Raw genomic sequence first — 25,484 nt, 5'->3', positions numbered from 1 at the left:
GTCCCTGAAAAGAGCTTACCTTTTTTTTTTTTTTCCACAGATGATTTTTCAGGTGATACAGGGCATTAATTTATACTATTAGTTGGTAGTTATTGGATGCTATTACTCATTCCACTTACATCAAAATTTCAAATATACATTTGAGGCAAGCCACTGAGCTCTGGTTTATGTCCTATCTGAATATTTAATCTACATGGACCAAAGAGCTGTATAAATATGAGACCATTTCAAAAGAAATTCCAGGATTCTTGTAAATAAAAGCAAATAAAAGTAGACAAACACAAAGTTTAAAAAGGAGTTTTTCCTATTTTACCAAATACACTTAAGCAAGTTCCTTAAAATGAATAAAATGATCAAGATAAACTCAGCCATTCTAGAAAATCCCAGATTTAAGTTTCATCAGTTAAACTCAGAAATAGCACTGCTTTAGCTGCCTGCAGATGTTTTGATATGTAACTGTATTATTTTGCAGTACACCCTGGATTTGATCAAAACCCACAAGCAGCAGTTGCCTGACTTTGAAAGTCAGACAGTCTCAGAGAAGTCAGAGGGACTAAGTTCTTTTAAATCAAGCAATCCTAAGAGGATCTCTCTTAGGGAAGAGACAAAAAAAAGTCTTACAAGGATGTCAGCTCCAACAGCACTGGTTATCAAGAATGATAATTCCAACCACTTGGAATTATGCTAGCTAACCCAGTGGATCAGAAGACTCTTTGATACCAGTGCTGCAGATCAAACCTTGCCAAACTTCAAACTGCAGCTGTGTCCCAAGAGGAAAAACTTTCTCCATCTAAGGCAGAATTTGGTCAGCTTCCCAAAGTGATTTATTCCTCCCTTCTCAATAAAATATCTTTTGCAGTTTTATGTGTGACAGACACTCACTGTAGCTTGGAGGGCTCTGGGTGTAGAAAACCTAGTAAAGAGCAATTATCCATCCCACCCCCAGGCAGGAAGCATTGAAAATACTTGCTCACAGTGGGATGTGATGAGACAATGGCCACAGAGTGGACCGAGCTGAGCAGAGTGAATGCTCTTACATGGTTTTACTGTAAGCACCTGAATGATAAAGTCAGTTCCCAGCGTGGGGCTGGGAACTGCTGGTACAGTTATACATCCTACACACTTGAGTGAGTAGGGATTCTGATTCAACCAAACCTCTGCACCAGTTCTTTAGAAATGTGAGCTTTTCATTTAGCATAAGGTTTTATCTTTGCTCTCAAGTGCTGAAGTTAGCACCCAGTATTTTGTGGGTTGTGGGAGAGGAAGAAAAGATTTTTTGTGTTATCAGAAGGCAAGTGCTGAATAATAGACTGGTTTACCACCACCGGAGGCACCTAGAGCTCAGTAGATTTGGAAACTTTTCTGGACTGTCAAGCAGTGTTGCTGGAGCTGAGCTATTTCAAGGAGTTCATTACAGAATTGCATTATCAAGGAATAAACTCAGTAGTCACAGCTCCTGTTAACAGTTATTGATAGTAATAGCAGACTTCCTCTCAAATAAGACCATGTCACTATCTTTAAAAATAGGAGACAATTCATTTGAAAAATAGTACATAAAGAATAGAGCTAGTAGTGTAGAAAAGAGCTAATAATGTAGAAACTGATCTTTATGTGTAGTTTACTGTGTACTGTGATCCATGGGCCACAAAGAGGAACCCATAGAGGGACAGCTGGTGAACTTGACAGATAAAACACAAACCTCCCCTCACTTCTAAATGAATAAAACTTTATTGGAATGGAAAGTAAAGGCAGATACAAACTGTGGTTTAATCAAACAAAAAATAGAAGCAAATCTGATAGAACCTGAGTAAAACAATTTAAAAATTCTCAGACTTGCTTCTGTGATGCTCCATATCATATGCCACACATTATTCACTTCCCTGAAGACTTCTTTTGTGATAAATTCTGGAAAAGAGAAAGAATGGAATTGTAGGAAATGAAATCTTACGAGTTTAGTATGTTTTTGACAGAGAAATTTTTAAACATTGAGCTTTTTTTTCTTCCTGAAAAAATTAATGAAAAAAATAACAAAGTACAAGTAAATTACATTGCTTCAATAGAAACTTGAAACTGATTATAAGAGTGAGTAATGCAAATTTCTCAGGATTGTCATTCTGCTTGATGGTAGTGGCAGCTATGTCTTCATACAGCTCAATCAGGGCCCTGAAATGAACCTTTAAAACCTCTTTGTTTCCCAAACGGGACTTAAAAATATTTTTTCTCTTTCTATTGTGATACAGATTGACAATCAAGAAATTGGAAGTTAGGATTGACATTTAGAGAAAAACAAGTTTTATTAACTTTTTGTAAGAAATTTGTGAGTGGACAAAATAAAATACTAGATGAAAGGATGTTATTATTATCCTATTTCTCCATACTCCCATCCTCTGTTTAATTGGCAGCTAGAGGTAAATGTTAATTTAGCTCCTAAATGCATAATGTTTTGCAGCTTTCAATAAACTAATGATTTATATTTGTCCCCCCAGTACATCCTTCTTGTGATAAAAGCATATCTTTAAATTCTTCTTTGTGCTTTCCTTTTCTGTAGCAATTCTATTTCTGGACATTTGGAAATAAGCTAAAACAAATGAATATTGGAGTGTGTCTGCAATGAGAGGATGTAGAGGTGTGTACATTGTATAAAAATCTGCTTATCTAAAACCACTGCTAATCATCCTAAAGGACACATTTAAAACTGAAATTGTCAAACACTTAAAATATATAAAGAAAACAGCATACCATTTGCAGAATTTCAATTTCTGTCTGAAGAGTCTCACAGACACTTTCCCAACTATCATCTTTGCAGTTTTCCAGCTCTTTCTTAAGTCTGTGTCCAAAACCAAATAAATTTTCAGGTCAGAGAATTGTTGCTGGGTAACTATTATTTCAGCTTTGGTCCCAACAGTGAATTTGACTTGTGTGAGAAAAGCCTCATTGATCTAGTTTCCTGGTCAGGATTTAAGTTTGCTAGTTAGACAAATTTCTGGACTGTGCTGTTTCCATAAACTGTGAAAGATATATGGCCTCATTAGTCATAATTTTCCTTATTTAAACATGCGAATTGGAATGGTGATACTTAGAAAGTACCATATGTCACTGTTCTTATTTTTCCTGGGTGTCATCTTGAAGCCTCAGTTGGAGACAGAACTTTGGATTAGATGGGTGCTCTACCTGACCTTGTGCCAGCACTGCTCCACACCCCTCCACAGACTCCATAGCTGTTATTCCTGTTCTCTCCCCACTGCTCCCACTATTCTTCAGCACTTACTGCTTCCCAATAATCTCAGCCAGGAGTTCTCCAACTTTTCTACAATAAGGATTACTTTTAATATAGATATTTCTCCATTCAAAATATCATTTACTCCTGCTAAAAGGAGATAACTAAACTCTGCACATCCATGGCTGTAGTGGTTTAAATTAATACTTGGTAGGCCCAGAGAAATCTATGCCAGAGCTTTCAGAAGTCTGATAAATACAAGGTGATGAGATTATACTGAGTCTTTCCATGGCTGTCATAAGAAAAGCATAATGACAAAGATAAAGTTGTTTACCCTTAACACAATTTCACAAAACAATCTGAAAATTCTGGAACATATAAACTGACTGAAAATATTCTGCTTGTCATTAAATAGCTAAACCAGTGCATCAAAGCAGGACCTTGTTACTTCTGAAGTTGAAACAGAAGATAGCAACTACTTTTGCTTTTATAGACTATAATAGACAATAAATTCTTTGACTTATTATACAGATGATGCACCTCTTAGCTGTCCCAGTGCAGAGAGAGTTGGTTTTCTAGGAAAGAAAATGGCTTTATTAAAAATAAAACATATATCTTGAAACAGAGGAATAGCTTAGTCACCGTGCAGCTTTAGAATAACAGAATAAGACTGGACAGGAAGTTGATTTTGCTGTTCCTTTGGAAAATGCAAATATCTTACCATCAATATGGAAAAAGCATGATCTCTATGTGCTTGCATTATAAAGGAGTAAACACCTCTTCTTTCAGAAATATTTCTCATAACACATACAAGTATCGAATATAAGGAAATTTTGAACTATGCTTTAAGAAATGACATTTTTACTGCACTATAGTACATTGTTAGTTTTCAGTACATTTTACTGAGAGAAGTTCACTTCAAGGTCTAAGATCAGCTTGTCATCTTGGTTAAAGCTGCTTAACTCCATTGCCTTGTCTCTGCATTTTTTCTCTCTGTGTTCTCTTAGTGTGATATTAGAACCCTAATTTGCTTGAGACAAACAAAAGCCCTACTTTGCCTAATTTACTTTAGGAAAAGACAGAGTCTGTTGATCTCAGAGAAAATGCTCTCTCATTGTCTTTCACATGGCAAAACTGATGCACAGCCTGTTTGCTAATAGTTAGCTCAGAATGATACCAGTCCATGCTAGGTCTACATTAGTGATAGAAAAACCAGAAGATAAGAAGTAGGAGTTGTTTATCTGTGTCTTGGGATTGTGAATTAATTTCTATTGATAATCTGCTTTGAAATTAACATTTTGTGTATGGATTTTAAAATTTTATTTCAAATATTTTATAAAGCTTTTAAATGTAGTGACAGCACAATTCCTTACATAGCATCAGGTAGAGGTGATAAAAGACATTCATTCAAATGTGGTGTTTAATTCTTACATTAATCAATTGATTCTGCTTTCAGGTCTTCCTTCTTTCTTATTTAGAAGCCAGATAATTACAGTATGTGCCAGGAATATTATACTCACAAAATAAGAGCTGTCTGTTAGGTTACAGTCTACAAAATTAATGCATTGGAGATGCCTGAGTTACTGAATAAATGATGAAGTTTTACCAGAAGGAATGTGAGACAATGGAACTATTAAAAAAAAAATGTTTAACCTGAAAGCAGATTTAGTTTTTTCATTTTATATTTAAGATAAGCAGGATATTCATATTCATCTTTCCACTATCAGATTGAATGTGCAAACCAATTATTCATGAAACTATACTGTCTAGATGGAAGGCAGGTTTTCTGTCACCTTTGAAAATGGAAAAAGATGTAACTTTTGCTAGAACAAGGATTAATTTGACAATTATACCCTTTTTATAACTATGAAAAAAGCCAGATCTCTTAAGAAAAATAATCTGAAAAATCACATTAGCATTTGGCTCCCCATGTCCTTTGGTTTTGTTTTATTTTTAGGATTTTGTTCTCTTTGGTGACAATAAACTATAGCTTCAAAATAAGTCATTGCACTGGACTAACAGTGTCTTGGCTAGTTACAGCCTCACCAGCTCTAATGAACAGCTGGAGCTGAAATGCCATATTTGCAATAGCTAAACCTAGCCTCAAATCAAGCAGGTGGGACAACATCAGCATTTTTTGGATGCTATCTTGTCCTAGACTGAGCTCTGCTATCAATGGCCCATTTTCCATTAGTCTTGAATGCTAGAAGTGACAGAGATGAAGAAGGAGGAGATCACTGAAGATGATTGATTTTGCTGCTTTGAAGAGAGCCCAGCTCTTAAATGTCATTGGCATTTGTAGTTGATACACATTCTTCTTGAATTTCAGCACTATATGCACATGGCAAAGAGGAAAAATAATTTGAAATCAATACATGCTAGCATTATAAATTGAACTCTGAAGAAAATAATGTGATTGTCAAACAGGTCTCTGAAAATCATCCATAGATTTAAATTACTGGATCAAGACTTCCGTATCCTAAACTTGCATTCCAAGAATAATTTTATGTAAAGAGGTCTCAAAGGAGAAATAATTTCTGTAGAAGGTAGGATTAATATGTGATTTTAGAGCCTTTTTTTTTTTTTTCTAGTGGGGGTGAAAGACCCTACCTAGCTGTTGTTGGAGTTACAGAAGGAGCAGACTGTCTCTTAGTTATGTTTTGCTGACACAGGTAGAAGTTTTTTTCTTATTCTCCTTTTTTGTCTTTGCCTTGTTTACGACCACCATTTTATTTTTTAATCATAAATTTGAGGGAAAACATTGTGGTGTATTTTAAAACAGAATTGCTTGACACTGATATACAGGGCATAGAATTCATGGTACAAAATGAAATTCCTTAAGAAGTTATATATAACTTGAGAGTACATATCTTGATTTTCTTGGATATCACCATAAACATCAGGAGATACATTTATCAAGGTTTTAAGATTTTATTGGGACTGAAGAAAAGTACTGAAGACTTTAGTTTATTGTCTCAAGCTCAAGTAGAGGTAAGACATTGAGGTAATTCTGTCTCAGTTCAGTACTGGGATTAAATTAATGTGTATATTTCTACACAGAGAGCAAGATTTTGCTGGTATTTACAATTTGCTGACACTACTAAACAGAAAATGCTCTGGATACAGCTGAAGTCGTCAATAAATTTCAGGCTATTATCAATTGATTGAGGAAGAGGGAAAACAAGTCCTAAATGGAATTGAGTATTCCAAACTATAAAGTCAAGTACTTGAGTCATACAATTAAATATAAAAGTCTGTGCTTGATGGAGCAGAAGGATAATAAAAATTAAGCAGGTGATCTAATAGTAATAATAAATTCTAGCACGAAGAAGAAACATGAACACAAAGAAGGTACTAGACAACATAACAATGGAAATTAAATGTAAATTAAAAGAAATGGAGTTGCCTAAAGTAAAATAAGAAAGTTTTTGCTTTTGCTGTACTGGATAAAATGTTAAATGTAAAATATATAGTTATCATTGATTAAAGCTTGCATTTTGTGAATGCTGCCGGGCAACTGTTTATAAGAGTAGTTAGAGGTCTTGAAAAGTGTGGTGGTATTTTCCAAATACATAAAACATCACAAGACATCTTTAAGGAATATATAATAATAGGTGAATAAACATGGAAAGGTTAAGGTACACAAAATTAAATTGCACATCTATGATGAGATTTGCTTTTGTGCAGACAGCAAACAAAGTTGTATGGACTAATTTTCATAGGAACTGTAAGAATGAGCTACATAGGAAAGAAAAAATATACAAGCATGAATGTGAGATGTGAAATTAAATGTGTTTCTAGGGGTCAATAAGATTCCTATTGAAAGGCAGGGAAAGTAAATAGGGGTCAATGGTTCTTCTAGTTCAATTATCTTGATTTTTTTATTGGACAGAGAAAATTACATCTTAATCTGGGTATATTAATATGACTACCCTGTTGCTGAAATTAGTATCTCTATTATGTACTGCTTTCTTCATGTGTATAATACTCTCAGAGCTAAAAAGGATTTAGAATTGTCCTTGTTTCATTCTGCTTTATGGGCTCTCCACACTCTACTCAGCTTCCAGGTTGAATGCATCTCTTTTGACAAGTAGGTGAGAGATTTGTACGAAGTATTCTTACACCCTCCTGTTTTTTTGTTGGAAATAACTCCTGCTTTTATCTCATCCATAGCTATATTTTCTTTTGATGTTTATAGCTGTATTTTGCTCACATAGTATGCTCAGACCTCTCTGCTTCCAGGTACCTGTTCTTGAAATCCTTAATTGGGTACAAGTAGATAAACTTACTTACACTGTATATAATTACATTCCTCCTCTTTTAGTGACTCTTCTACAAGGTGTAGAGTTTGCTAATGAAGACACTGTTCTCTTAAAACACTTTCTGTTCTAAAGTAGTTACTTAAAACATTAAGCAAGACCAACTGTGACTGTTAGCTTGAGTCCCAGAATTTTTAATTGCAGACCTATGACTGTTGTTCCTATTAGTCATTTCTTTACTTAATTTTTTTAATATGTCTTCCCTAGGTTAACTAGTGTTTTTCCATGTTGGATAACATCAAACACTTTATTAATGTCTAGATGGATGGCATTGGAATTTTCTTTGTCTAACCTATCTGTTGTCTTATCAAAGAAAGGCATCATTAGTCAGATTTGATCTAGTTTTTGTAAATCCATACTGCAATTCATAATGGAAAGCTATTTTAACATAATTCAAGCTATAATAGTTCCACTAGGCACTGCTATTAAAAAGAAAAGCTCAAAAAATCAATGAGGAGATTGCCATTGAAAAACCCATTTTGAACCACATGTATTACTGCAGGTACTGGTATTTTCTGATTATAAAATTTAACATCAAATAAATTGGAAAAAAAAAGAAAAAAAATTAACCCACCAGAAGCATGCATGGGGCTTAGGCAGTCTGTTGTTTGCATGAACAATTTGTTGAGCTCTAAGGAGTATATTTCCTGTGTGATTTGTATAAAACAAAAAGTTACTTTTTCCTTCCTAATTTTGGTAACGGAGTTTCTTTTCCTGGATTATGAAGAATAAGAAGGAATACTATATTTTTAGGATTTAGACAAGTATACAAAGCTGTGAAATATTTACAAAGTAAGCAGATTTCATGCATTTCCTTTCTGCTACTTTTCTGAAGTAGAAGAGAAATTCAGGTTTCAAAGAAGTGTTTTATCCTTATTCTACCTTTTAAATAGGTTGAAAAATATCTATTTTAGGTAGAAATGCTCTGGTTTTAGTCTAAATGAACTTCAATTAAAATTATTTCTAGGCTGTTTTACTTAAGGCAACACAAAAATTTAAAATTAAAATGTGAAAGAGGATAAATAATTAATACAGTAATTACAATGAATATAACAGTGAAATGACACAGTTAGGAATTTACTGGTATCAGTCAGTCTCTGTTTGACTCCTGTGTTGTTCCACTTAAGTGATGTTACTTGCTACCTGCCAGGGAAATGGAACTCATGAGAGTTGATGCCAAAGTTCTTTCCTGCTGTTCTGTGTTTGAGGATGGCATTGGCAGAACAGGTGATTAAAACAAGACTTTTGATGTTAATTGCAGCTCTCTTTGAGGGAGGGGAAAAAAAGAAAAAAGGCCTCTTTTCTTAAAAATTTCTCTGAATTATGCACCTGTATCTTGAGACTTGCATTTTCCAAGGTGCCTGCTAACTACATCTGTGCTCAACATTGCAATTCTGGTTGGCTTTTTTCTGCATCCAATGTGAATCAGAACAAGCATCTAACTGCAGCCCCAACAGCTGCTGGAAATACCAGTGTGTGCTTCTCATGACCCTTTGTAATTCTTTGATGGATTTGAGAGAAATTTTATGAAACTGCAGACGTGGTATAGGGCATTTTTCTCAGATCAAAGATGAATTGCTATAATTTGAATTAGCTGGCTACACTCTTCAGCTGAAACACAATTTACTATTAGATATATACTTAATTGCAATGAAGATTCTTGCCTTGCCAGCTACTTTTGATATTGATTTTTAAGCTGGGACTAGGGATGTGATACAGTAACAGACTTGCAGGGTGATCTGGGAGCTACATATATCAGGTTATTGATGCTGACTGTCTCTTACATTTGTTCTAAAGAAGCATAAAAAAAAAAAGGTATTTTTACCACTTAAAGAGTGGTGTGGTTTCCAGCTCTGTAAAAAAAAAAAAAAATTCCTATTTTGTGCTTATTTCATAGAAAAAAATATGTATTTTTGAGCTACATTACTTGTGTCAAAATATCATCTTTATGTATAATAAAAATGATTTTCAGTGAAAACTAGAATTTTATTCTTGCAATAAACTCTGTATGGGAATAAAAATCCTGATCTTGTTAGGCTAGAGAAGGGTTGTTTCTCAGACACAGAAGGTTCAATCACATTGATTTTAGTATGACCAAAATTGACTCCTGTTAAGTTATACACAAGTATATGAGTGTATCTGGAGAAGAAGAACCTTCAAGGATGAAAGCTATGCAACATCTCTGAGCAACCTGTGCCTCCTCACAATAAAAATGCTTTTTCCTTAAGTTCACTCTAAATCCTCTTGTTTCAAATTCTGCTTTTTGCATTTTGTTCTCCTACTGTGCAGCACTGTGCAGATCCTGGCTCCATCCTCTTGATGGTATGGAGGTGCTGGAGAGTGATCAGATACCTACCAGGGGACTGTTTATATACTGCACTATTTATAGTGTGTAATACTTTAAATCCCCTTTCATCTCTTAATTCAAAACCAAGAAGTGATGACTAGGCTTTGTTAAATTGAAAAAAACCCAAATGACTGCTAGAGTTGTATGAGTCTGATAAGGTTTGGGGTGCTTCTAAAGAACCCAGCAGTGACATAGAGATGTAGACAAATGAGGATTGCCTGCTTGGCTCTACTGAAAAGCAGAATCTGATAGTGCTGACATGGAAATACAGTAGCATAGCTCTGTTGCTTCTGGCATCTGAGTTAACTTTTTCAGGGCTATCTCTCTCTATAAAGCATTGAGCTTTTCTGATCAAATGCAAGTCAAGATAAAAATATGATTTAGGCAAATCTGTCCTAAATTTCTTCCCAGTATCTGAAATGAAAAATGTTTCAATTATAAGAAAATATATTCAATATAATACTAGCCTTCAAGAAGGGCTTGCATTTTGTGATAGTGGTAATAGCAGTAGGAGCACTTTATATTTTGCACTACATGCAATTATCAAATAATGTTAGCTTATCTTGACCATAAAAGGAGGCATTTCATGAAATAAGAAAATCTCATCATCCTTTTTGCTTTGGTTGCAAATGACACTTGCTGATTTTGCAGTTAATAGAATTTAATATGTTTTATCCAGTTTTCCACCCAGAGAAAACCAAAGTGTCATTCTGCAGAGCTGTAAGTTAATTTCACTGCATAGAAAGAGAGACACACACGGATTTAATTGATCCCTAGGATCTTAGTGGCAGAGCTGGGGATTAAAAGTATGATAATGTTGGCTACTTCTGTACCTTATACACAGGAAACCTATTATAGAAAACTAATTACACAAATTTGGGTATTCAGTGGCATCATGGCAGTAAACTATTCCAAGGGAAGTATGTTATTTGGAAGGAAGCTGACAGCCTCATGCATCACGAACCCTAATATATCATGATTGAATGAATAATGTAAATGAGTGAGTTATAACGTGCTGTCCTGGAGAATCGTTACTGTTATTATTATTTACACTGTGTCTTCTATGTATATGTTGAATGCAAATTTTTTGCTACTGTATGCAGGATTGTGAGCTAATTAATTTTTATGCTGAGGGGATTTTGGCCATGTCTCAACACCATGTAAGAGGTTGAAGAGAGTTAGTAATAGGGCTGATATATCATTTTCTTTCAAAAATTGATATTCAGCAAAAAAAGGGTCATTACCAAATCGTCTTTCAGAAAATTGCTCAGGGTTCTCTGCAAATTTATAACTTTCCATTGAAAGTTTTCGGATTAAAAAAGTCCACACTATATTTATTTATTTTTGTCAAAAGCTTAGGTATATATAGGAAAAAACCCTGTGATGTTAATATAAGTTGGGTTTTCCTTAATTTCTATTAGAGAATCTTTTGGACTAGCTTTATCAGAAGGAGTTCCTTCGCATTGTCTATTACATATTTTTAAATATTCCCAGGCACTTTCATCTGGAACATCATAAAATAGGAAAAAGATGGTCAATTCTGTGATATGGACCTTTCTGCATTGAGAGATTTCTTTAAAAAAAAATTAAATTATTTTCTGTAAAGTGAAAACTTAATGTTTCACTCTAAGCATGCTGACAAGAAACGAGTTGTTACCACTCAGTTCCTGAGAAGAAATCTTCACTGTTAAGAAAGACTGTGCAAGGTCTTCTCTTCTGTCTTGGTTAAGTATTCAAAACTTTGTTCTAAACCAGCTTAATTAGAAGGCAAACTAGAACTGATAGCAGAGATCATAGAGAAAGCAAATCTACATTTAGTTGCTCCAGTAGGGGCCCTAGCTATCCAAGGAGGTGACTGTGGCCCGCCCATCGCACTGCAACCAGGCTCTGCACAGCCAGGCAGCAGAAATAAGTTTAGCACTGGGTAGTTCATCAGTTCTTTGTGCACCATTTTTACAAGACCTTGGGAACTGATCTTCGACCCAGGCAGCAGCATTTTGTTCTCCCTCCGAGTTTGACTGGCATCCCTGCAAACACTTCCAGTTTTTACTTCATTGGAGTATGGATGTGAGGGTGAAGCGCTGTAATAAACAACAGGAATTGGTGTTGTCTAATGAAAAATGAATGGTTCTTCTGGTTTCAGAAGGAATACTGCACGTGAAAGGCAAAATAGTCATTGCCACCAGGACTGGACTGCAGTTACAGTCCTAAAATTAAGTAAAGAATTCATTAACATGAGGCTCTTACCGTAAACATTCAGGATCAGTCTGAGGTTTTTCAGTGACTTGGACTTTTTCTGCTTCTAAGGCTTTTGTCTTTCTTTCAGCCTCCCTGATTACTTTCTCAAGGTCTAAACATGAAATCAGAATTACCCTATAAATATATATTAATCATCCATATTCAAAGACCTTCTACATATTCTAAATTTATATTTTCTAATATTTCTTCATGAAACTCTTTGAAGGGTAAAGGCATCTAAATAAAGAAAATGAATTATTTTATTATTATTGTAATCACATATTGCAATCTAGAAAATTTCACTCCTTTTCCCAAACAATTTAGGATCATATTTACTGCTTTTCTTAGCACTTACTCTGACATGTTAATTAGGTATCTGTAAAAAAAGACACTAAAGCACTCCAGATTAAATTATTTTAATCCGGATTTCACAATATTCCCCATTGCTGTGATCACCTTTGACACAGAAGATTTTAAACAATATTTATGTTGATTTTAAGTTCTCTGAAACATTGAATTCTCCCTTTAAGTATATGACTTACCAGCAAAAGTAAAACTTGCTTTTATATTTACAGCTCACGATTCAGTAGATCTCTGGACCTCAGTAACAATGACATTTCAAATAAATCTCATTCAAATCCACAATATTTGTTATAACCATGTTTAAAAAATCATGAATTGCATATTGTAACAATAAATTAAAATATTTTTACTATGATTCCTTTCTCTTGAGAAAAGAAAATTGTCAGAAGAGATTTTTAAAAGCATTTGTCAAGCCAGAAATAATTATCATAACAAGTAGTTATGAGGCACACCTTTGAGCTCACTTTGGAGAGTAAATAAATCCTGCTTTAATTCATTCTTCTGCATCTGGAGTGCATTTAACTGAACATTTTTATGTTCCATTGACTCCATTTCTAAGAAAAAATACGTTTTAAATTAAAATGCATTGCAGTTTAGCATTCATGATACAATCTTAAATATTCTTAACTACTTCTACCAATCTTCAGCTAGTCAAAAGAACCTTAAATATAAAACCAAAATAAACTAAAATAATTCATATAAAACACAGTTCACGGGAAATTATATGTCATATAATGTATTCATAGCTATGAAAGAAAATTATTTTTTTAATGTTATTGAGCTGTTCAACATATTTTGTTGACTGGGCATAAAAAGAATGTTTAGAGTTACTTCAGCTATTAAAGAAAGGAAGATGACTGATTGAATAGGTGGAGAACAGACACCTCTCAGCAAGACTGAAAAAAAGACCCTTCTTAGTTGGTTTAGTGTTATATATATTTGGACCTTACTATTAGACAGCATCTGGAATTAATTGTGATTGTTTTTCTAACAGCAGGAGGTCTTCACATAGTTTCCTTGTTATGAGTTGCTTAAACTTTTCACTTCAGAGTTGTCAGTGTGCCCAGGAGCGTAGCAGACAAAAAGACAGACAAGTTGTACGTCAAGAAATGTGCAATTAAAGGATGGAATCGAGATGGCAACTGAACTTGGAGAACTTTAGTCACCTTTCAGGTACTACTGATCATTTAACTGCCCAGCTCTGCCTGAATATGTAAAAATTAAATGCTAAAAGTAGCAATTGACACCAAATACAGACTTTTCAGTTGTAGATTAGCCACAGGAAACAAGAAAGAAGGTACTACCATGTGCAAACTCAAATGGATAGTCCTTTTTCAGTAACTTTATAGCAGATACGGAGAATTGAGAGGGCTGTTGCTTGAAAAAAGATGAGGCTGGAATGAACTTTGAGGGGTTATCTACTGTATTCTTCTGCTGAAGGCAGGATCAGCTGAACCTCTGTCATTTCTGAAAAATGCTGGTTTGACCTTTTTTTGAAGACCTTTGGTAGTGGACACTCCTAGTTCCTTTGGTAATGGAATCTTCTAAGGCAGAATGCTTCAGTTATCCACTGTTCTTAGAAAGATTCCTAAGCTGTCAGTCAGACTCTCCCTTCTTGTGCTTTACTCTTGTTAACGTTTTATTCAGTTCACTATGGGTATAGAGAATATGTTCATTTCCTTTCTACATGATACTTTATCAATTTGAAGATTAGGATCCATCTTTCATTAGTCTTTTCCTTAATAGCTTAAATAGTGACAGTTCTTTCATCTTCTTCCTTCTCATGTGCTCCAGAACTCTCATTACTCTCACTGGTCCTATGTGGATTCTCTCCAGCTGGTCAAAATTTTTTTTTGAAGTTTAAGATCAAACTGAGATGCACAGTACTCCAGCTCAGAGTTTAACTGCCCCAAATAGAGGGAGGAATTATTTTCATGTCTTAGAGGTCAGAATTCTGTTTGTGTCTCAGTGTGGTGTTGGCATTCTGATATCATTGACTCATGTTCAGCCAGTGATCCATGACGACCCTGATTTCCTTGCGGAAGGACTGCTCTGCAGTGTGACCTTGTGCTCTGAGAGATCTCATACTCTGTACCTTAACTGAAAATCAAGCTGCACTGTGGCAGTAAAGGACCAATCCTACAGGGCATCTGTGCATACAATTCTTTAGAAGCTAAGGAAATGTACAGAGCTCAACCACGTGTGGTTCTAAACCTAATTCAGTCACTGTGTATGTCTTTGAGATCTGTGCTGGCTGAATTAAACATTGGGAGCTGCTTCTACAGGTCGACTGCTTCTCCTCACAGTGCTCACATGAGAAAGGTTGAAGAATATAGGGAACAGAGGAACCTTTAATTATGCTTGGTATGTCAGACCACACTCTTTCAGTTCAGTGCTAAAAGGTAGATCCAGACAGCAGGAGAATGGAATTAAAATTACTAGTTTGCACAGCTATATTTTATAGATTTGTATTAATCCAAGATAAACTGGTTTAATATAAGACTTACCATTTTTCAACAGAGTTGCCTCATTGTCTAAATCATTTATTTCAGTCTTGACTTTTTTTTTAATAAGAAGATCTCTATTACTTGTTAGTCCATATTCATTGTTAAACTCTGTTACTTCTCTGGTAAAATTATCTTCCTCTTCAGTAATTTTTCTCTTTGCATCTGCCTGAAATAAAAAAAGGAAAGACTGAATTTTCAGGTGAAAAAAAATGAAAGTCTTTGTTAAGCTAGGCAGACTGAAACACACTGTTGTTTTTTATCCGTAAATTTGTAGTAGAAAAGTAAATAAATAAACAAAAAGTAAATAAAGTAAATAAATGTAAAAGTAAAGAAAATATTTACTTTTTCTTATAAGCACATGAAAATGGTCTACAGCTCTATCATTATGCCTGTTGTTTTAAACTTTTTTTTCTGAAAAAATGAAGGGTCTATTCTTGATAATAGAGCATTTTAAAAATCACTACATTATGTTATATACTTGAACCAGCAGCTTTTCAGTTCAACTCTCTTACTGAAATTAGAAAATTCTGTTTAAAGTTAATAGCATAGTATGGCAGTTCTTTCTTTTTAGTTTATAATTAAACTAAATAAAACTGTTGTTTAATCCTATGCAGAATGCAGACTTCCTTTAACTTCCTTAATAACTACCAAGAAAGCTATCATTGATAGAAAATCAGTGTTTAATTTTCTGGGAAAAAACATATTCAAAAGAAAACGGTTATATTAAATTCCTTCCAAGAAATCTTAATTGATTGCTAAATTACGTAAAATGAAATAACACCTATATACAAGAAAAAAGAAATGATAACCTATATATCAAACTTCACACATATACTGGGAGTACTTTGGGTGTTGCAGAAATATGTATATAGTTAAAAAGATATCTGCCTGAAGATTTAGGTTTAATACTGGTCATTTGTACTGAATGCTTAAAATTTAGCTCTGCTGATTTAAAGGGCAAATACATATGCAGAAAAGACTACTCCTCTGTGCATTTCTTCATATGTACAGATCCAAGAAGCCTCAACAAAGTAAGAGGAAGGCAATATTCCGGTTAGCATCTGAGAGAACTGAAAAACTTGTCCTAAGTAGCTACCTTTGAAGAGGTGGTGAGGTGTGTCTGGCATCAAAGAGATGGTGTGCTACGTCAGGATTGCTAAACTGTCCACATTTGCTAAAATGTGGTGTGGGCCTCCCTGGGTTTTTCCTTTGATCCTTTTCAATGTATTTTGCTGTGGATGAGGCAATCCAATTTAAGGCAAGGCTTTCCTAGTTTACTTTTACAAAGGAAATGATCTGTCAGAATCGGAGTTCAGTCATACAACAGCAAACATTAGAAAATGAAGCCAAGAATATAAAATCAGCTTTGGAGATAAAATGCAGCATACACTACCTTAGATCATGGTTTAAATTAAATGTGAGAATTTATCTACAGTTCCATTGTTACAGTTGCTAAAATTAAAAAAAAAAGAAATATTTCCTGATTTAAAACATTCGTTTTTCTAGATCTTCAAATTTTAAAGCTGATTGCTATTGTGCAATGCAAAAGAGCTGTGTGAATAACACAGCTGGAAACATACCAAAATTTTAAGAAGACTGGTTCTTTGATTAATAAGCTCAGCTTTTTGTTTTTCTAAGCTGTCTTCACGTTTCTTCAGAATTTCTAAGTGGAACTGCTTTACGGAGAGATGCTGAACCTTCCAAAAGGAAAAAAAAAGATTATGAAGTAAGGTTATTGTTTAATTGTTTCATATACTCTGAAACTGTACACAAGGATCTTGGTCCAGTTTAAAAAGAGCTGGCACAGCTGCTGGACTAACAAAAGCATAACAGCTCTTTTTTCCCTCAATAACCTTTCAGTATACTACCAAGCTTTTGAAAAGTCTCCTTTCTTTAAAAGACTCATTTAGTGGTACTCTGTCTATCTAAAATGGCATTTTAAAGTCTGCTAGGTTTAGGAGAAATTTTTTCCAGGTGAAAACCAGGAAAAATATTGACCACATGGGATCCTTTGCCCAACATAATCCCCTGTCCTCCATCTTACTGTGGGAAGCTCATCACGAACCAAACGAGACAATAGTATCAGAATAGTATCAGAGGGACAGGGGTCCAGCATCCTGGTTTTGACTGAATGGCTGTACATGTCATCCACTCTGCAAAGCTTCTATGGAATATGCAAAGGAGGGTGGGATATTTTTCTGAGCACAATTTCTGGGATTTTTAGCTAAGGAAAGGTAATGGGAATTAGCCCACTGGTTATGGACAGTTTGCTCATAAACCCCCCAAGCCCTAAACTTCAATTTTGCACACAGGTTTATTTAGATTTTTATTAATTTTAACCATTTTTTTATCTGATACGAGGGTATGCTGTTCAAACATTGCATTTCCAAACTTGCTGAAGACTTCTCATTTTTCCAGCACATCTACTGTATCATCATCTAACCTAAGTGCAGATACACGGTGGGCTAAACTATAACAATAATAAATAGGAAACAGCTAAGTGTTGTAGAGTCTTAAAGGATGAGAATCAATCTTTTGATGGAGTGTCAAGTTCTCTTGACTCAGAGCAACGAGTAGGGAAAGTAAAGTTAGATTTGCCCACAGACAGCAAAGGCAGAGGGGAAGTGTCAGGAAGTAAATGGAATAGTCAGGCTGACACACGAGTGTTTGTGTGTGTAGAAGCATAAAAGACGAAATAAGAGTGCTATTACAGTGGTAAAAATGAAAAGATTTTAAAGTTAAGTAATGCACATGATTGTGGAGAGGGCACAGATGAAGTGCATCTGATCAAAATAGGAGGATAGTGGAATGAAATGCCCAAAGACTAGAATGTGAGAGGTGGAAAGGACCAGATTTTTTCCTCATCCCTGGTATGTCCAGTGTGCTAAGTGTGCAGGACATGCTTGGCTCAGAATTTATTTTACATATTAATTCAAAGAGAGTAGATGGGCTTACACCACTGTATTTGTAATACTGGACATAACTAGCTGCAGTGTAGTTTCTCCATCTGTAAGATGCCAAATTCATCTATGAATTTGCAACCAATTTTTTAAAGAAATCATTGAGCTACAAACAGCAAAATGCTATCATTCAGGTTCTAATTACATGCTACCAGGTTTTACAGAAGAGAGGGGAAAATTGCATTTCCTAGGACTCTTTGATTGACCACAGGCAGTGTCTGTGAAATAGATGTCAAAAAACTTCTGAACTCAGTCTCATCATCTTGGTCAGGCATCACCTACTGTGCATGCACGTGGTTGGATATGTGTGCTTATAAAGAACTGCAGTTATTTTGTGGGATAAATTGAACAGAAGCAGCTGAACAGCATTATTTAATATTATTTGAATTACAGAACTGTTGCAGACATATGTAAACCTAATTCCTGTAGCAAAAAATAAATTACTTTAAATAATGTCAATAACTATATAATCTTTAAACCTAAATACAGTCTGATTGAAATGAATTTTTCTATTCCATTAGTTTTTTGTATCATTTCCTATCTATAAATGAATCAATGTCAGACAAGGCAAGCAAGTTAAATGTATTTTTGTGGACATCAGTGAGAATATTATTAATACTGGTCAGTAAAGCACATAAAATTTAATTAGGAATAGTTCTTCAGCTCTTCCCATTAGTCATTTACAATAATGGCTCTACTCTCGGGACCTTCTGTACTTACCACATAAACCTTGATTATAAATTACAATGCATCAATAACAAATTAGTAGTATAAACATAAAATTTTGATGTTCATAAATAAATTTATGAGTAAGACTACTGACGACTTCACCTAACAAGCAACATCCAGATATAATCTGTGTTGGATAAATACGTTACTATTTTAAAGCACCTTTGGACTCTGAGATTGTGGCATGCATAAATGTGAGTGTCTGAATAACTGCCTGCATGATTATAGTCTCAATTTGCAACCAGGAAATACTTGTGAATGAGTTCTATTCTGATCCCTTCTCAGTAATGTTGATATTATATGTATATATATATATATAATGGCCCTTTGCAAAAGGCAGAAGAGACTGTTTTAGGAAGGATGAAAATCATCCCCCAAACATTTATTTTCACAACTAGATGAGGCAATCTCCCAAAGGTTCTTGAAGTTGTTTATTTAAATGATAGCATCCAACAGTTCTGACTTCAAAGGAGGCTCCACATGCCTTCCTGTTGTGAATACACATTCTGTCAGCATAGATACTTAAGAGCACAGGGGAGGGTATTTAGACTTAATTTTCAGACACAAGCAAATGGATTTTTAAATAATTTGCATCCACAGGTGTTATTGGTGAAAAAATCTGCAAAGCCGGTGTCTTCATCTGAAAATACATCTGCAGTTTGATTAAATGGAAAGAGTAATAAAATCACTATTTAGATTCAGAAACTTCCCTCTGTCCTTGGCCTCCCTAGAAAAACACTCAGGGCTTGTAAGCCCTAGCTGTAAGCTCACAGAAAGATCTTTGGTATATGACTCAAGATCCTGTGAAGTAAACACAGGGAATACTTCCATATATTTTGTGTGAAAGGTCATTAATGAATGGCATTGGGCAACCAAGGGATGGCTTCTGTACACTGGAGGAAAGTGGTGTAACAAGTTGCAGGACTTAAAACAGGGTATCTCACACTGTGCCCCAAGAGTCAGCCTGCCCCGAACACAGCCAGGGCCAGCCTGAAGGGTGAGATTTGTGGGAGGAAGGATGTTGATGGACACCTTATTCACTACAGAAAGGCACAGTGCAGGTTTTCTCCACACTGTGCTACTCAGCAGGTGAAGCACACTCCTCAAAAGTGCTTATGGATCTATTCCTGAAAGAATAGGTCGTATATTTGTAAACATAACGTATTTCATTATTATGCACACTATAAATATGCCTGCTCACCTTGGTTTCTAAGTTAATTTTTGCAGCGCTCAGCTCTTCTTTTGTTTGGTTAATTTTTTCATAACTTCTATTTATGTCGCATTTAGCTGCAAGACAACAAAAACCTGTAACAGCGTGTGCTCACTTTGTAAAAGTTACATCCTGATAGAAACGTGCCAGTGACAAGAACCAGCCATGCTGGCTGCCACCGAGCTTTCCCTGGCACGAGTCCCCTCAGGACACCCCTGTGGGACTCATCCCCTGGGAATGGGGAGGCCCCTCAGGATGGCGCCCATGGGGCCAACCTTGTTGGATGAAGTTCCTCTTCTCCCTCGCCTGCTTCTCTGTGAACTCGATTTGCTGGAACAAAGCATTCAGGTTCATTCCTGGCTTCTTGTGGAGCCTGTGGGCTCTGTGGGCCGTGCTCTTTGTGAGGGCTCCCGGAGGGTCCCCACAGCCCTGCCCTCAGGGCCCTGCCCCCGCCTCGGCCTCCCTGGGCCTGGGGACACGGCTGAGGGGACACAGGGACAGAGCTGGAGGTGAGGGCTGCGGAAAGGGTGGCAAGAGCAAACCCCAAGAAGAAGGAAATGTGGGTGACTGGCTAGGGGAGCCCACACGGAAAACAGGGAATGGGAATGGGCAGGCAGCACAGTAGGAGCAGGAGACAGAAGATATTTGGTAAGGAAAAAGCCAGATGATACGGAATCATGTCAGACTTGGGCACACCTGTCAGACTGGTTCTGACTCAGGATCTGGGGAGTTTTAGTCAAACGAGCTCTGACTTCTTTAATTGTCTAGGACCATGTGCTCCATCCTGGTTTTGTCATTCAGAAGCTGTTTTTCTTTACTGCTTCCTTTCTCTACGGAGTGACCACCACCCTTTCATCTGCTCACATTTACTTACCTTTTGAAGACTGATGTCTAACCTGAGCAGTTAGGGAGGTAGGCTAAAATCTGCTATCACACAGGAGAACATGGTAAAGTTAACTCCATGGAACCTACAGTGCTCAGACTCAGCTTGGTTGCAGTTCACCATGAGTGTAAAATGGGCAGTGTTTCTGTTCCCGTTAGTCCCAATAAGCAAAGATCACAACACAGCCCCTCCTATGCTCTTCTGCAGCACAATTGTGTGCAAATTTACAACGCTCTGAGTTCCTGCAAAGTTCTGGTTTGTACATTACTGGATGGTACACCTGGAAATGTAAGCACCTGGTTGAAAATACAATTCACATTCCAGGGTTTGCTTTTACATCCTGGGAAGGATTGACTATATTCCCTGCAGAGAATAACTATGTGAAGTTTGCCTATTTACTTTGAGGCAGAAAAAGCCTGGAGGAATGGAACTTTATAGATTTCCAGCCTTTTTAACACTGAAAAAGATTAGGATTATTGACAGTCTTGTGTTGCTATAGTTTTCCTCAGAGGAGATACTGTCTTAGCATAGACTGCAGCAGAAAAGTTCAGAAATTAGAAAATCTTTGGCCATCAAAAACCAAAACAATATACAATGAGAGTGCAAATGTATCATTAATGAAAAAGCTGTTCTAAGTTAGCAGAATGAACCTGAGAATTCTGGAAAAATCTTATAGCATTTACTGCTTAAAAGGTGCCATGTTACAGCTGATAGTGTGTTATAAAATGATGTTTTTTAAAGGAAAGACATTGCTCTAAGAAAGAAAATGTGGGTTCTGATGAAATTTAAACCCCTGAAACTAGCACATTATGTTGCAGGAAATAAAATTATTTTTTAAAGTGGAACAAAGTGCAACTGAGGGGGTAGAGTTCACAAAAGTGAATTTAGAAAATGCTTCAGAAGTGAAGCTTCCTACCCAAAGGCCAAAGGAAAAGCAGATGAGTCAAACAGGAACATTTGGTGACTGAGACAGTGATTTGTTACACAGGTCTGATGAGTGAAAAAGTCGTTTTACAAAATTCAAGAAAACGAACCGTTCTATCAGTGGATCAAGGAGAAAATAAAATGAAAAGCTTTCTTTGAAGTTTTTGAGACTCGACTGCTTTTGTGTTTCAAGCTGAGAAGGCTGTTGTGGGCTGGGATAGAGTTCAGTGTCACTTATTAAAAGAACGACTGTGTTTTGTGGAGGGTGCTTCAGCGCCTCTAATTATGGCAAAGGAGCTGCTCTCCCCAGAAAGAGGAGTCTGACTCCAACTGCACTTCTCACTGTCTGAGAATGACCATTCAGCATGATTAACAGTTCTCTAAGAGTTTCCTTCAGAGACCGAGAAAATTCAGAGGGACAAGTAATTGACATTAAGCTTCACAGCTTTTGACTCCTGCAGCTATTTGCCATGTGCGTGGTTTTTACATGGTAAATTACTCACAATAATAACTCAGGATTATATAAATTTAACCATGACTGTGAACCATATACCAGTGATGTCAGAATCAGGATCAAGGCCATCAGTTCAAAGGTGTGCAGTTGCTGGCTCCCATGGAAAGGGCTGAGATGGCACTCAACCAAATGTTTCAGGATAAAAGTAAAATGTGCATTATCTTCACTCGACTCCAACGTTTGCAAAGCACAAGATCTTTGGTGGATCACTAGCTGCTAGAAAGGTGACTTTAATTTCATTCTGTCGGTCATATCAGTACATCCTAATCTTAATCTATATCTGTATCTTAATCACTGTGCTGTAATCAGGTCATGTCTTTTTAGTGTTCTTCAAAATTACTAATTGCCCTTCGTAATCAGGCTGCTGTGCTAATTGTAAAGTTTCTTCTACAAGTGTTTTCTCTAGTTTGTGTAGGAAGAAGAAAGAAAGATTTTGCTTGTAATTTCAAGACACTATAAAAAATTATTACTGTAACTTCTTTCTAAATCATATACACTCAGATTGTTTCATGAATTATTTTTCTAAAAGCCAAAAAATAAGAGGCAAAAGTAAAGTGGCACGATAAAAGTTTGATAACGCAATATGGTCTTCACCATAAGAAGTACATGATAAGAGCTAGAAATTGTAGGATTATAGTTACAAATAAATTTTGTCTTTTGGTCCTAAGCAGTGTTAGTATTATTTTTTCCATATACAAACTACACTGCTTACTTTTGAACTGTTTATAGCAAACCTTCTTACCAGCCTACATCTCTCTGGTTTTCCTTTGCTCTTGGTGGTCTTTGTATTTGACAACTATCTTTGAACTAACTTTTTTCTACCTCACATGAAGGAATAAAGTCAAATTGTTCTGTGGCGTAAATTCACAGCTGTCACTTTGCATTCAGTGCTGAAGTGCTATTTCCTTTACAGGAAATAGCCTATATATGTGTGTGCATGTGTGTGTGTATGTTAAAAACAAAAATATAAATGAAAGTGCTCTAACCCCTTGGAATGTAGTGCTGAGCAGCAATGCTATTGGAGAGAAACCATAAACAGTGAGAAACCCAGTAATTATTTATCATAAATAAGCATTTAAAAAATCAGACGTAATAAAAATTAATTTTATAATGCCACTTCTAAACAGCAAGGCTTTAACTCTACTATTTAAAACTTTGTTAAAATTGTGAAAATTCAGAAAGGAGTGTAACTTGGTAACATCAAACAAAGTGTTTTCAATGTAAATCAAGAGCATTTTGTGCACTGATTCTCCTGCTCTTGCTGGCAACCACTTAACTACTTCAACTACTTCGGAAAACCTAGAGCAGGACAACAGCGAGGGGAAACATTAAAATGCAGTAATAACCTATACTTTATGGCCTATCTCAAATTTCCTGAGGAACTCAGGCTAAGAACAGTCTAGTTTTTATCTCTGGAAGAGTGAGAGCAAACTGCTGACCCGCAGACTGGAAGCTCTCCATTTCTAGAGTGCTCAGCAAGGCAGTCATGAAAGGACACCCTTTTTCCTCATTGTAACAGCAGGGCATAGACTACAAAATTCATGTAATAAAATATAAAATAATGGAAAATAGAGAAATAAATCCCTGGAAAATTATAGGGAAATGAGTATCATGAGAAATGAGAATGCTTCTCTTTGCCCCAAGTCCCTATTTGTTTTTCCAGGTGAAAAAATTGTGAGTTAGCAAAAAGCTCTGTGTGTTTATTAAAAACTATTAAGCAGTAACTTTGTACTCCACCATTACATGCCGGCTGCAATGGAGAATTAGCGATACCCTTTCCACATTGGTAGGAATGTAAACAACTTCACAACAGATGTTCTTTATAAGGACAAAGCCTGCTATTTGCATTGTGATATCTCTGTTTGAGTCTTATATCCAAGATTTTGTTTAATTCCATCTGGAAAGGCTTCACTGCATCCCTTTAGCTTACTAAAGCAAAGATTATTCTTTTATGGGTTTAAATCAAAGTTTTCTTTTTAATTTGATCAGAAAAACACACCACCTGCTTTCTTTGCTGATTGGTTACTGTGCTGTTATACAGGTACCCACATTGTTCCTCTGCAGTGGTTTAGAGTCTTAAATATATTTCACTTGTTTCTTTTACTGAGTCTGAGAGTCTATCCTAAAACTTTCATACTCTGCTCTTCTGTACTATTTGGATAAGCAACAAATGAGGCTCTCATTTTGAAACATATATCAGAGGTCTTATTTATCTTGGCATAAGGGTAGTGACTTGCCTAATGAAGAAAAAATTTTTCAGATCTGGAGTGCATATCACAGTACAAAACACAGCCTTGGATTTGTATTTTCACAGTAAATTTTCTTAATTATTTATATGGGGAAACTGTAGTTGGCTTTACATCAATACTGGTTACCCCTAAGTTGGCACCCAATGGAAGCTACAACAGAAACAGAGAGTAAGTACTTTTTACATTGTTTGTATCTTCCATTTATAAAAGAGATTTTTTTCATTTTGTATTAGCAAAAATGTAAATGAATTATCCATCAAGTTGTAACATCCTATAAGAAGATGGGTGGTAGCATTAAATCCTCTGAAAAATGGGCTGTTAAAGAAATACTTTGAGGACTGCGACCTTCATGCAAAAAAGTAATCTTGGATTGAAATGCATTAAACAGTCTGTTGGAAAGTCTTCATTTCAATTGATTAATTATGGTATGTCTCCTATAACCATGTAACGCCAGTATGCCAGCTTAGCTCTTTTTGTCTTACAAATTTTATCTTAATCATAGAAAAATATTAATAAACACTGAAAGAAAAAGTAATAATTTTACAGTTAGTTAATCAAAAGGAAAAAAAAAATTCTTTTTTTTTTCCCATTTCAGTCTATTCTCAGAAGTTCGCATACAATCCTGCTAAATTATCAGGTGAGCAGCTGTTATTATTTCTTCTAAAATACTTCGGATTTTAAAATAAATTTTTTCTTTAAGCTCTATTTCTATTAGATGTTGCACTTGCAGGAAAAATATGTGCAGATGACGGAAATGAAATGGCTTTATTGTCTTTATTCATAACAGGAGTGTTATTTAGTGCTAGGTTAGATAACTTTTATACTTTCACTGTATGCATTAAAGCCAAATGAGTTTCTTGCATACTGAGAATAGTTCTCATGTGAAACCAAGAGTTGTCCATTACACTTTTAGGCTTCTCTGATAATAGTTTTCATAAGATTAATTTTATGGTTCCATCTGTGTTCCCTCTTAAAAATGTGACAACTTCCTTAGACATTCAGAAAAGTTGGATACATGCCCATG

At 35.6% G+C, this 25,484-nt stretch overlaps 1 protein-coding gene and 1 long non-coding RNA gene across 4 annotated transcripts in view; one reads left to right on the top strand and one right to left on the bottom strand.

The window, feature by feature from the left end:
* LOC138112871 (uncharacterized) overlaps positions 1-25,484 on the top strand; it is a 45,735-nt gene that overhangs the window by 8,130 nt on the left and 12,121 nt on the right. For all 3 annotated transcript variants that reach the window (XR_011151885.1, XR_011151886.1, XR_011151887.1), the window contains exon 2: positions 25,056-25,097. This is a non-coding gene — a long non-coding RNA (uncharacterized lncRNA). The remainder of the gene's footprint in view (positions 1-25,055; positions 25,098-25,484) is intronic.
* On the bottom strand, positions 1,873-20,244 carry CCDC172 (coiled-coil domain containing 172). Its single transcript, XM_069020459.1, has 8 exons — positions 20,166-20,244; positions 19,882-19,967; positions 16,572-16,688; positions 14,992-15,157; positions 12,937-13,038; positions 12,131-12,233; positions 2,740-2,827; positions 1,873-1,905 (listed from the first exon to the last, which is right to left on the bottom strand). The coding sequence occupies exons 1-8, from the start codon at positions 20,242-20,244 to the stop codon at positions 1,873-1,875; spliced, it is 774 nt and encodes a 257-aa protein (XP_068876560.1).

The sequence above is a fragment of the Aphelocoma coerulescens genome, chromosome 6 (assembly GCF_041296385.1).
Source record: "Aphelocoma coerulescens isolate FSJ_1873_10779 chromosome 6, UR_Acoe_1.0, whole genome shotgun sequence".
Classification (NCBI taxonomy): domain Eukaryota; kingdom Metazoa; phylum Chordata; class Aves; order Passeriformes; family Corvidae; genus Aphelocoma; species Aphelocoma coerulescens.
The sequence above is the reverse complement of the archived record's forward strand: the minus strand, read 5'-3'. Positions and strand labels throughout refer to the sequence as shown.

Bases quoted from the DNA above. Each gene is read 5' to 3' on its own strand.
- CCDC172 (XM_069020459.1), bottom strand. From the start codon at position 20,244: ATGAACCTGAATGCTTTGTTCCAGCAAATCGAGTTCACAGAGAAGCAG. The intron at 12,234-12,936 runs GTGTGCCTCATA...TTTCATGTTTAG, and splicing joins TCTCCAAAGTGAGCTCAAAG to ACCTTGAGAAAGTAATCAGG. The intron at 1,906-2,739 runs GTATGCTGTTTT...TCTCTTTTCCAG, and splicing joins AAATTGAAATTCTGCAAATG to AATTTATCACAAAAGAAGTC.